Genomic DNA, 12,189 nt, shown 5'->3' on the forward strand with positions numbered 1-12,189 from the left:
GTGGTACCCGATACATTCTTATGCATTCCAGTAGGCATCCAGTACAGTGCTTTCCATACAGGTGGTGCCCAGTACAGTGCTAGGCACTCCAATAGGCATCCAGGACGGGTGTGCTCTACATGCAGCTGGTGACCAGCTTAGTGCTCTGCACACAGCAGCTGCTTAGTTCAATGTGCTCTACTCAGGATGCATCCGGTACAGTGCTCTGCATACAGGGGGTGCCCTGTACAGTGCTGGGTACTTAGTAGGCACCAGAATGAGGTACTCTGCATGCAACTGGTTACCAGCTTAGCACTCTGCACACAGCAGGTGCTCAGTAAATAATAATAATAATTGTCATATTTAAGTACTGTACTAAGCACTGGGGTGGATAAAAGCAAATCAGGTTGTCCCACGTGGGGCTCACAATCTCAATCCCCATTTTACAGATGAGGTAACTGAGGCCTAGAGAAGTGAAGTGACTTACCCAAGGCCACACAGCAGACAAGTGGTGGAGCCGGAATTAGAATCCTGGTCCTTCTGACTCCCAGACTCGGACTCTACCCACTTTGCCATGCTGTGGTGGTGCCTTGGGAGACACCCAGCACGGGCCCTGCCACGGGAAAAGCGGGACCAAAACCTTCACCGCCAAACCCTCTTCCGGCCAAAAACCTGACGATGCCATCTGGGCATGGCCGAGAAGGCGGCAGGGGAAGCCGGCGGACACCATGGCCGGCTCCGGCGCCCCGTACTAGACACCTGCGCTTAACAAATAGCATCATCATCATCATTACCATTGCCCTCGCCAGCTCCGGAGCCCATTTCTCAGATGCCCTGCCTTGGGGGTGAAGCTGGTACACACGGGCGGGCGATGGGGAAGACCGATGCCCCGCGTGGGCCTAGAGGGGCCCCGGGGGTGCCCAGAACGAAGCGCTCACCATGACCCGGGCGCCGTACTGCTTCTCCACCTTCTCCTTCAGCTGCCGGAAACACGCCTCCATCCGCTCGTGGAACGGCCGCAGGGCCTCGGTCACTTTGTCTCCGTGGATCCGGATGCCTTCGGCCAAGAAGGGGATCTGAAAGGCACAGACGGGACGGACCCTGGCCTCCAACTCTCTCCTCACAGACCCCGGCCATCTGGGGCGGGATTTAGGGAGTGCTCTAAGTGCTGTAATAATAATAATGATGATGGTATTTGTTAAGCGCTTACTATGTGGCAAGCACTGTTCTAAGCACTGGGGAGATACAAGGTGATCGGGTTGTCCCAGGTGGGGCTCACAGTCTTAAATCCTGTTTTATACATGAGGTAACTGAGGCCCAGAGAAGTGAAGTGACTTGTCCAAAGTCACAAAGCTGACAAGTGGCGGAGCCAGGATTAGAATCCATGACCTCTGTCTGCCAAGCCCGTGCTCTTTCCACTAAGCCACGCTGCTTCTCAGTCTACGCTATAACAATAATATTAATGTTGGTATTTGTTAAGCACTTACTTTGTGCAGAGCACTGTTCTAAGCGCTAGGGGAGATACAAGGTGATCAGGTTGTCCCTCGTGAGGCTCACAGTCTTAATCCCCATTTTCCAGATGAGGTAACTGAGGCAAAGAGAAGTGAAGTGACTTGCCCACAGTCACACAGCTGACAAGTGGCAGAGCCAGGATTCGAACCCATGACCTCTGACTCTCAAGTCCGGGCTCTTTCCACTGAGCCATGCTGCTTCTCTGTAGACTTTCAAGCTCGCTGAGGGCAGCAAATGTGGTTATCTTGTTATCTGCAACTGTTAGGTTGTTATTTTGTCCTTCCCAAGACCTTAGTAATAATAATAAGAAAACTATTGCCAAGTGGCTAGAGCTCGGGAATGGGAGTCAGAAGATCATGGGTTCTAATCCCGGCTCCGCCACTTGTCTGCTGTGTGTCCTATGGCAAGTCATTTCACTTCTCTGGACCTCAGTTACCTCATCTATAAAATGGGGATGGACACTGTGAGCTTCATGTGGGACAGGGACTGTGTCCAACCCTGACAGTACAGTGCTTTGCACACAGTGCTCAGTAAATACGAGGGATTGACTGAGTGTTCACTGTGTGCAGAGCATTGGACTAAGCACTTGGGAGAGTAATAATAATATATGTTAAGCACTTACTATGTTCCAGGCACTGTACTAAGCGCTCAAGGGGATACAAGCAAATCAGGGTGGACACAGTTCCTGTCCCACGTGGGGCTCACAGTCTCCATCCCCATTTTACAGATGAGGTCACTGAGGCCCGGAGAAGAGAAGTGACTTGTCCCAGGTCACGCAACAGAAAAGTGGCAGAGCTGGGATTAGAACCCATGACCTTCTGATTCCCAAGGTCCATGCTTTATCCACTCCGCCGTGCTGCTTCATACAGTGCGCCGGAGTTGGTACCCTCACTCCAATTTCCCCAAGTGCTTAACACAGCACTCTGCCCACAGCAGGTGCCCAGTACAGTGCTCTGCACTCAGTAGGCAACTGTATTCTGTATACAGGAGGTGCCCAGTACAGTGCTAGGCACTTAGTGATGATCATAATAATAATTGTGGTATTAGTTAAGCACTTACCATGTGCCAAGCACCACTCTAAGCGCTGGGGGAGATACAAGGTAATCAGGTTGTCCCATGTGGGGCTCCCAGTTTTAATCCCCATTTTATTCATTCATTCAATAGTATTTATTGAGCACTTACTATGTGCAGAGCACTGTACTAAGAGCTTGGAAAGTACAAATCGGTAACAGAGACAGTCCCTGCCCTTTGACGGGCTTACAGTGTAATCGGGGGAGACAGGAACAATACCAATAAATGGGATCAAGGGGATGAACATCTTATTAAAACAATAAAACAATTTTACAGATGAGGTAACGGAGGCACAGAGAAGTGAAGTGACTTGCCTAAAGACACAAAATTGACAAGTGGTGGAGCCAGAATTAGAACCCACATCCTCTGACTCCCAAGCCCGTGTTCTTTCCACTTAGCCACGCTGCTTCAAGTAGGCAGCAGCGTGGTTCAGTGGAAAGAGCATGGGCTTTGGAGTCAGAGGTCATGGGTTCGAATCCCAGCTCTGCCACTTGTCAGATGTGTGACTGTGGGCAAGTCACTTAACTGCTCTGTGCCTCAGTTACCTCATCTGTAAAATGGGGATGAAGACTGTGAGCCCCACGTGGGACAACCTGATTCCCTTGTGTCTACCCCAGCGCTTAGAACAGTGCTCTGCACATAGTAAGCGCTTAACAAATACCAACATTATTAGGCACCCAGGATGGTGTGCTGTACATGAAGCGGGTGACCAGGGCTCTGCATACAGCAGGCGCCTAGTACCCAGCAGGCTCACCCCACATTAGGCACCCAATAGGCTCCCAGCACAGGGTTCTGCACACAGTAGGTACCTAATTCAGGGCTCTGCAAGTTTCAGCCAATGGAAGGAACCTATGACAACCCAACAGGAGCAACGTTATACACACAAAATCGGCCCGAGGATCCCATCGTCTACTCCCTCACTGCGTTTCATGAAGTAGATTCTTTGGAATTTTTCAAATTCCCCTCCACCAAAAATGCTCTAAATCAGGTGTCTTTTGAATTGGCTCTTAGGGCAATGGAGAAAAAGTTGACTATTTTTCCTCCCGGGATTGATAAAAACAGCAAACGTGAGATGGGTTTCACCAGCTCCTCTCCCGAAGACCCAATCGAGACCCTAAGAACTTCTCGCCTTGGGGTACGGGCCGAGACGACGCCTCGCCTCGCCAATGTCTCGGCACAAGGCATTCACATTGCTCAAGTACGTTGTCACTTATTTTGAGAATGTCAAATTCATTGTTGCTTAAAACTAAAAATAATCCCATCTCAGGGAAGACTGAAGTCACAAGACAGCTCTGTGTGGTGTGTGGAGGCGTTGATGACCTTTAAAAATGTCTTTAAAGAGCCAACTTCATTCCCCAAACTCCATAAACGTACCATTAGAACCTCCTATTTTCTTCCAAATAAAAAAAAAAAGAAAGGCCCAGAGAAGTGAAGTGACTTCTCCTGCTGCCCGTCAACTGCTGCCGCCCCTGGGCTTTAATTTCTTGTGTTGGATAGTCTTGGCGGGAATTGGGATGAGAGGGCTTCCTCTTTGTAATCCATCATTAAACTATAATACTGATTAATAACCGATTTTTCTAATACGACCAGACAGAAATCTAAATGAGCGGAGTAATCATCAAAGAGGATAAGCACCCAATTGAATTTCATGTGAGCGAATTCGGGAATCTTACCGAGACGGATAATAATTACGGTCTAGAACAATGGGTTCCGCTGGCTGGAATAGTATGTGCCAGGAACTGGGGTAGCTAAGAGATAATCAGATCAGAGCCGGCTTCTGTCCCACTTGGGGCTCACACTCTAAGAGGAAGGGACGGTGGAAATCTCGTCCTCATTTCACCCCAATTCCATCGTTCTGTCATCCTGCAGATCGATCGATCGATCATATTTATAAAACACTTACTGGGTGCAAAGCACTGAATAAACCTAGGAGACAAAACAGTGGGAAGCAGTACAACCCAGTGGAAAGAGCCCAGGCCTGTGAGTCAGAGGACCTGAGTTCTAATCTTGGCTCTACCATGTGTCAGTTGTATGACCTTGGGGAAGTCACTTCACTTTTCTGAGCTTCTGTTTCTTCATATATAAAATGGGGATTAAACCCTGTTCTCCCTTCCACTTAGACTGCGATTCCTCATGGGATGGGAACTGGGTCTGACCTGATTATTTATTTGTTCTTTATGGTATTTGTTATGCGCTTACTATGTGCCAGGTACTGCACTAAGCGCTGGAGTAGATACAAGGTAATCAGCTTGGACACAGTCCACATCCCATTTGGGGCTCACAGCCTTAATCCTCATTTTTCAGATGAGGGAACTGAGGCACTGAGAAACGGTGACTTGCCCAAGGTCACATAGCAGGAAAAGCATAGAGAGGCAGCATGGTTCAGTGGAAAGAGCCCGGGCTTGGGAGTCAGAGGTCATGGGTTCTAATCCCACCCCCGCCACTTAGCTGGGTGACCTTGCAAGTCACTTAACTTCTCTGTGCCTCAGTTACCTCATCTGTAAAATGGGGATTAACATTGTGAGCTCCACATGGGACAACCTGTTTACCTTGTACCCCCCCAGCATTTAGAACAGTGCTTGGCACATAGTAAGGGCTTAACAAATGCCATCATTATTACCATTATTATTAAAGTGGCAGAGCTGGGATTAGAACCCAGGTCCTACTGACTTCCTGGCCTGGGCTCTATCACTAAACCGTGCTGTTCTTCCCAACTAAATGCCCACAACCACTAATAGCACTTTTACCTGAAGCAATGAATGTACCCCACTCTACAAGCACAAGCCCCCCACTTGTGCTAAACCCTCATTAGATGACAAACTTCCCAAGAGCTTAGTACAGTGCCCTGAATAAAGCAGACCCCAAGATCTTGGTACACAGGGATTGAATCTTTTAACTCTACTGTGCTTTCTCAAGCGCTTAGTACAGTGATGTGCACACAGAAGACTGTAAGGTTCTCGAGGGCAAGGATCATGTCTACTAACTCTATTGTACTCTCCCAATCGCTCAGTAAAGAGCACAGCACACAGTAACCTGAAAACTCCTTGAGGGCAAGGATCATCTGCACTAACTATAATTTACTCTACTCTCCCAAGCACTCCGTACCCTGCAGGCAGTATTTACTGAATGCTTACTGTATACAGAGGACTGTACTAAGCATTTATAATGTTGGTATTTGTTAAGCCCTTACTATGTGCAGAGCACTGTTCTAAGCGCTGGGGTAGATACAGGGTAATCAGGTCGTCCCACGTGAAGCTCACAGTCTTCATCCCCCTTTTACAGATGAGATAACTGAGGCACTTGCCCATGGTCACACAGCTGACCTCTGACTCCCCAGCCTGGATTCTTTCCACTGAGCCACGCTGCACTTATCTTTCCCAAATGAGTATATAGTACATATTTGTTATTCTATTTATTTTATTAAGGATGTGTATGTGTCTATAATTCTATTTATTTATATCGATGCCTGTTTACTTGCTTTGTTTTCTTTTGTTGTCTTTCTCCCCCATTCTAGACTGTGAGCCCATTATTGGGTAGGGATCGTCTCTACTTGTTGCTGGATTGTACTTTCCATGTGCTTAGTACAGTGTTCTGCACACAGTAAGCACTCAATAAATATGATTAAATGAATACAGTGCACCCTGCCCAGTCAGCAAATAATAATGTTAGTATTTATTAAGTGTATAGGTTCTAATCCCGACTTCACCACTTACCTGCTGTGTGACCTTGGGCAAGTCACTTCTTTCACTCATTCAGTCATTCAATCAAATTTATTGAGCACTTACTGTGTGCAAAGCACTGCACTAAGCACTGGGGAAGCAACGTGGCTCAGTGGAAAGAGCCTGGGCTTTGAGTCAGAGGTCATGTGTTCGATTCCCGGCTCTGCCACTTGTCAGCTGTGTGACTGTGGGCAAGTCACTTCACTTCTCTGTGCCTCAGTTACCTCATCTGTAAAATGAGGATTAACTGTGGGCCTCACGTGGGACGACCTGATGACCCTGTCTCTCCCCCAGTGCTTAGAACAGTGCTCTGCACATAGTAAGCGCTTAACAAATACCAACATTATTATTATTATTCTCTGTGCCTCAGTTACCTCATCTGTAAAATGGGGATTAACTGTGAGCCTCACGTGGGACGACCTGATGACCCTGCATCTACCTCAGCACTTAGAACAGTGCTCTGCACATAGTAAGCGCTTAACAAATACCAACATTATTACAATACAACAACAAATAGACACAATCCCTGTCCACAACGAGCTCACCATCAAGAGGGGGAAACAGACCCTGATATACATAAATAAATGACAGATATGTACATAAGTGGTGTGGGGCTGGGAGGGAGGATGAATGTTGTTATTTTGTTAAGCGCTTACTATGTGCAGAGCACTGTTCTAAGCGCTGGGGTAGACACAGGGGAATAAGGTTGTCCCATGTGGGGCTCACAGTCTTAATCCCCATTTTACAGATGAGGGAACTGAGGCATAGAGAAGTTAAGTGACTTGCCCACAGTCACCCAGCTGACAAGTGGCAGAGCTGGGATTCGAACTCATGAGCCCTGACTCCAAAGCCCGTGCTCTTTCCACTGTGCCACGCTGCTTCTCCATGAATGAAGGGCGCAAATCGGGCGACAGAAGAGAGTGGGAGAAGAGGGAAGGAGGGCTTAGCCAGGGAAGGCCTCATGGAGGAGATGGGCCTTCAATAAGGCTTTGAAGCTGGGGAGAGCAATGATCTGCCCGATATGAGGAAGGAGAGCATTCCAGGCCAGAAGCATGATGTGGGTGAGAGATTGGTAGCGAGATAGAGGAGATGGAGGTGTAGTGAGAAGGTTGGCATTAGAGGAACAAAGTGTGCAGGTTGGGTCGTAGTAGGAGAGAAGCGAGGTGAGGTAGGAGGAGGAAAGGGATAGACTGCTTTAAAGCCAAGGGTGAGGAGTTTCCGTTTGATGCGGAGGTGGATGGGCAACCACTGGAGGTTCTTGAGGTGTGGGGAAACACGGTCTGAACGTTTCTGAAGGAAAATGATCCGGGCAGCAGAGTGGAGTATGGACTGGAGTTGGGAGAGACAGGAGGCAGGGAGGTCAGCAAGGAGGCTGATACAATAATCAAGGTAGGATAAGATAATAATAATAAATAATGTTGGTATTTGTTAAGCGCTTACTATGTGCAGAGCACTGTTCGAAGCGCTGGGGTAGATACAGGGTCATCAGGTTGTCCCACGTGAGGCTCACAGTTTATCTCCATTTTACAGATGAGGTCACTGAGGCCCCGAGAAGTTAAGTGACTTGCCCACAGTCACACAGCTGACAAGTGGAAGTCGGCATTCGAACCCATAACCTCTGACTCCCAAGCCCAGGGTGATTGCATTAATGTGGTAGCAGTTTGGATGGAAAGGAAGGAGAGGATTTTAGCGATGTTGGGAAGGTGGAAATGACAGGATTTAGCGATCTCTTCTCTGGGTCTCAGTTCCCTCATCTGTAAAATGAGGATTGAGACTGTGAGCCCCATGGGACAGGGACTATGTCCAATTTGATTTGTTCATAATAATAATAATGTTGGTATTTGTTAAGCGCTTACTATGTGCAGAGCACTGTTCTAAGCTCTGGGGGAGATACAGGGTAATCTGGTTGTCCCACATGAGGCTTACAGTCTTTATCCTCATTTTACAGATGAGGTAACTGGGGCAGAGAGAAGTGAAGTGACTTGCCCACAATCACACAGATGACAAGTGGCAGAGCCGGGAATCGAACCCATGACCTCTGACTCCAAAGCCCGGGCTCTTTCTACTGAGCCATGTTCATATCATCCCCAGAGCTTAGCACAATGCCTGGCACATAGCAAAGCTTAGTGTTTAACAGCTACCACCATCATCGTCATCATTATTGTAATAATAATAATAATACTAATAATAATGTTGGCATTTGTTAAGCGCTTACTATGTGCCAAGCACTGTTCTAAGCGCTGGGGTAGACACAAGGGAATCAGGTTGTCCCATGTGGGGCTCGCAGTCTTAATCCCCATTTTCCAGATGAGGTAACTGAGGCACAGAGAAGTGAAGTGACTTGCCCACAGTCACACAGCTGACAAGTGGCAGAGCCGGGATTCAAACCCATGATCTCTGACTCCAAAGCCCGAGCTCTTTCCACTGAATACTGAGTACTGGGGAGAGAATTCATAAAGACTCAGTAAATAGCATTCCTAGGAAGAGACAGTAGAGTAAGGTGGGCCTCTCTGTTGACTAACACAGGTTGAGCCGATTTTAGCGAGGCTCCGAACAGACTAATTGTGAATTTCTGCGGGAAGCTTCTAAATAACCTGTCGACTTCTCCCAGGTGTGATTTTCTTCTCCCTAGGTGATCAAGCCTTCCCAAAAAAGAATCAGTCATCTAAAATTTCTGCATTTTTTTCCACCTGATTTGGCACATATTAACACTGCCAAGAATTCCCACAATTAAAAACAACCTTTCAGGTGATGTTTTGAAATTATCCATTTTTAATTTAATAGGGCTGTGGAAGAGGAACAAAAAAACTAGGGCACCCTAAAAATTGGCTATGAGCTACCTTAAAATGTATTTTTTAATAGAGTTATTAGGGGCGGTGAAATAGTGCTGACTTAAAGCGGTTCCCCTGGGGACGAATTACAGTCCTCTGTAGGCCTGGAAACTTTAAAAATCCAATTTGCTGCACTGGCTTGCAGAAAATGGAAAATCGATAGAACCAGCATGGACGCAACCCGTCCGGGGAGAGCGATATCGTCGTGGCCTCCGGAGGGATTTTGGATTTTCTGTTTTGACGATCGAAAATCAAAATCCCCAAACTGTGAATTTCTACCTCATGACCTAAGGAGATGGCAGGACGGGGGTGACGGGATGTAGAATCGGCTGTCCAAATGCCCGAGAACGGCGTGGGCGATCTGTCGGTGGCTCAAGACCAGAGGAAACTCCAGCTGCTCTCAGCCCTGTGGCATTTATGTCTGTATCCTTACCAGCGGCTTTAAAGCAATCCATCCCCTTGCACTCTCCTTACCTCACTTCCCTACTCTCCTACTACAGTCCAGCCCACACACTTGGGTCCTCTAATGCCAACCTACTCACGGTACCTTGATCTCACCTATCTCGCCACCAACCTCTCGCCCACGTTCTCCCTCTGGCCTGGAACGCCCTCCCTCTTCATATCCAACAGACAGTGACTTTCCCCTCCATCAAAGCCTTAGCGAAGGCTCAGCTCCTCCAAGAGGCCTTCCCTAATCCCCACTTTTCCTCATCTCCCACTCCCTTTTGCGTCACCCTGACTTGCTTCCTTTGCTCTCCCGCCTCTACCCCGCCCCAAGCCCACAGCACTCATGTACATACCTGTCATTTTACTTATTTGTACCAATGTCTGCTCCCCCTCATCTAGACTGTTTTTGTGGACAGGGAATGTCACTATTTATGGTTGTATTGTACCTTCCCAAGTGCTTAGTAGAGTGTTCTGCACTCAATAAGTCCTCAACAAATACGACTGAATGAACCCCTCCTCCCAACTCCACAGCATTTATGTGCAGATCTGTAATTCATTTATCTATATTAATATTTGCCTCACCCTCTAGACTTTAAGTCCACTGTGGGCAGGGAATGTGTCTGTTACATTGTTCTACTGAACTCTCCCAGAGGCTTCGTGCCTCTGCACACAGTAAGCACTCAATAGATATGACTGACTGATAGATTAATCCGTAACTTCTTCATTTGGCCTTCTCCACCTCTAGAATGTGAGCTCCTTGTGGGGAGGAAACATGTCTACCAATGCTATTGTCTTGGACTGTTACCGATTTGTACATTCCAAGCGCTTAGTACAGTGCTCTGCACATAGTAAGTGCTCAATAAATACTACTGAATGAATGAATGACTCTCCCAAGCACTCAGTAAGTGCTAGCTAAATACCACTGTTGGGTTGAGTGAGGAATCTTGAAGAAAGGATGGAAGTTGATTGAGGTCACTGTCTTTAGAGCGGGAGAGAAGCATGTCTTAGTGGAAAGAGCCCAGGCTTGGGAGTCAGATGACATGGGTTCTAATCCTGGTCTGCTGCTTGTCTGCTGTGTGACCCTGGGCAAGTCACTTCACCTCTCTGGGCCTCGGTTACCTCCTCTGTAAAATGGGGATTAAGACTGTGAGCCCCAAATGGGACAACCTGATTACTTGTATCTACCTCAATGCTTAGACAGTGCTTGGCACATAGTAAGCGCTTACAATGGGTGGATGTGAAGCAGTCTCTGCTGTAACAAGGCTTTGGACTGCTGGGAGTTACAGCCCAAACAGAGAAGTAGTGTGGCCTTTTCCTCCTCGCGCCACCCTCAGCCCAACCCCAGCAGCACACGGTGGGGTTTTTATTAATAATAATAATAATAATAATAATAATAATAGTAAGCGTGGTATTTGTTAAGTGCTTACAATGTGCCAGGCACTGGGCTAAGCACTGAGGTGGGTAGAAGCCAATAGGGTTGGACTCAGTCACTGTTCCTCCTGGGGCTCACAGTCTTAATCCAGTTTACAGATGAGGTAACTGAGGCACAGAGAAGTGAAGTGACTTGCCCAAGGCCCCAGAGCAGACAAGTGGCAGTCGGAATTAGAACCCATGACCATGTTCTGACAGCAGAACAGACACTCCAGGCGTGGTCTTGCCCCCTGTCCAGTCTCCACCCCACCCCCAGCCCACCCTGGAAGCCTACAGTTGGGGTTATGACAGTAGGCCAGTCCCCTGGCATGGCATGGACCCCGGTGGCCGGCCTATCCAAGGCGGACATCCTACCTGCCAGGCTATCAGGTCCTTGAGCTTCTCAATCTTCTCGTGGTCGTCGGGCTGTTCCTGGAGGTATCTCTCCGTGAAGAACGCCTGGGGATGTGGGACAGAGAGATGCCACGGTGCCCAGAGCATCAGCAAACTCGCCGGCGTGGGGCTCGGGAAACACCCAGGTGATGCCCGCCCCCACAAAGGCTTTCCTGGTGATGCCCACCCTAACCACCCAGTTGGGGCACACACTCACACTCCCCGGGAGGAGCCAGGGCCTGAGCTCCCAGCTAACCAACCCAGACCATGGGCACGGGAGTGCCGGGTGGCAGTGGCTCTATGCCCCTCGTCCCATCCTGACACCCTCGATGCCCACCTCTCCCACCCCGGGCCCTGTGGAGGCCGCAGCGATGCACCCAGTTGAGCCACACCTCCAACTCTCCGGCCCTGGGACAACCAGCCCAAGAAAAGCCCCTGTGGCCTCTTCTATTGGGGGAGTCCGTGGCCATCGGCACCCTAAAGCTGGCCGGCCGACTACCCAGGTGGGGACCGGTCCCCAAGTCCCAGGATGTTAGAGAGAAGAGGGCAGGGGCAGAATTGAGGGGAGCTCTAGGGTAAAGCTCTCCCGCTGATCAACTTTACATTTACGAGAGACAGCGAAGTCTGGGGGAAAGAGCTTAGGGCTGGGAGTCGGAGACCCAGGTTCTCCTCCTGGCTCTGCCACTTGTCTCCTGGGTGACCCTGACCAAATCACTTCACTGCTTGGGGCCTCCATTTCCTCATCTGTAAAATGGGGATTCAATCCCTATTCTCCCTCCTACCTAGACTGTGATTCCCATGTGGGGCAGGGATGGTGCCCAACCTGA

The 12,189-nt window shown here is 48.7% G+C and overlaps 1 protein-coding gene across 2 annotated transcripts in view; it reads right to left on the reverse strand.

The window, feature by feature from the left end:
• Window positions 1–12,189, reverse strand: part of DOCK1 (dedicator of cytokinesis 1) — a 395,003-nt gene that overhangs the window by 25,863 nt on the left and 356,951 nt on the right. For both annotated transcript variants that reach the window (XM_029059688.1, XM_029059687.1), the window contains exons 46-47: window positions 11,345–11,428; window positions 918–1,055 (exon numbers count right to left, since the gene is read on the reverse strand). In XM_029059688.1, the coding sequence (XP_028915521.1) occupies window positions 918–1,055; window positions 11,345–11,428 (222 nt within the window). The remainder of the gene's footprint in view (window positions 1–917; window positions 1,056–11,344; window positions 11,429–12,189) is intronic.

The sequence above is a fragment of the Ornithorhynchus anatinus genome, chromosome 3 (genome assembly GCF_004115215.2).
Source record: "Ornithorhynchus anatinus isolate Pmale09 chromosome 3, mOrnAna1.pri.v4, whole genome shotgun sequence".
NCBI lineage: Eukaryota > Metazoa > Chordata > Mammalia > Monotremata > Ornithorhynchidae > Ornithorhynchus > Ornithorhynchus anatinus.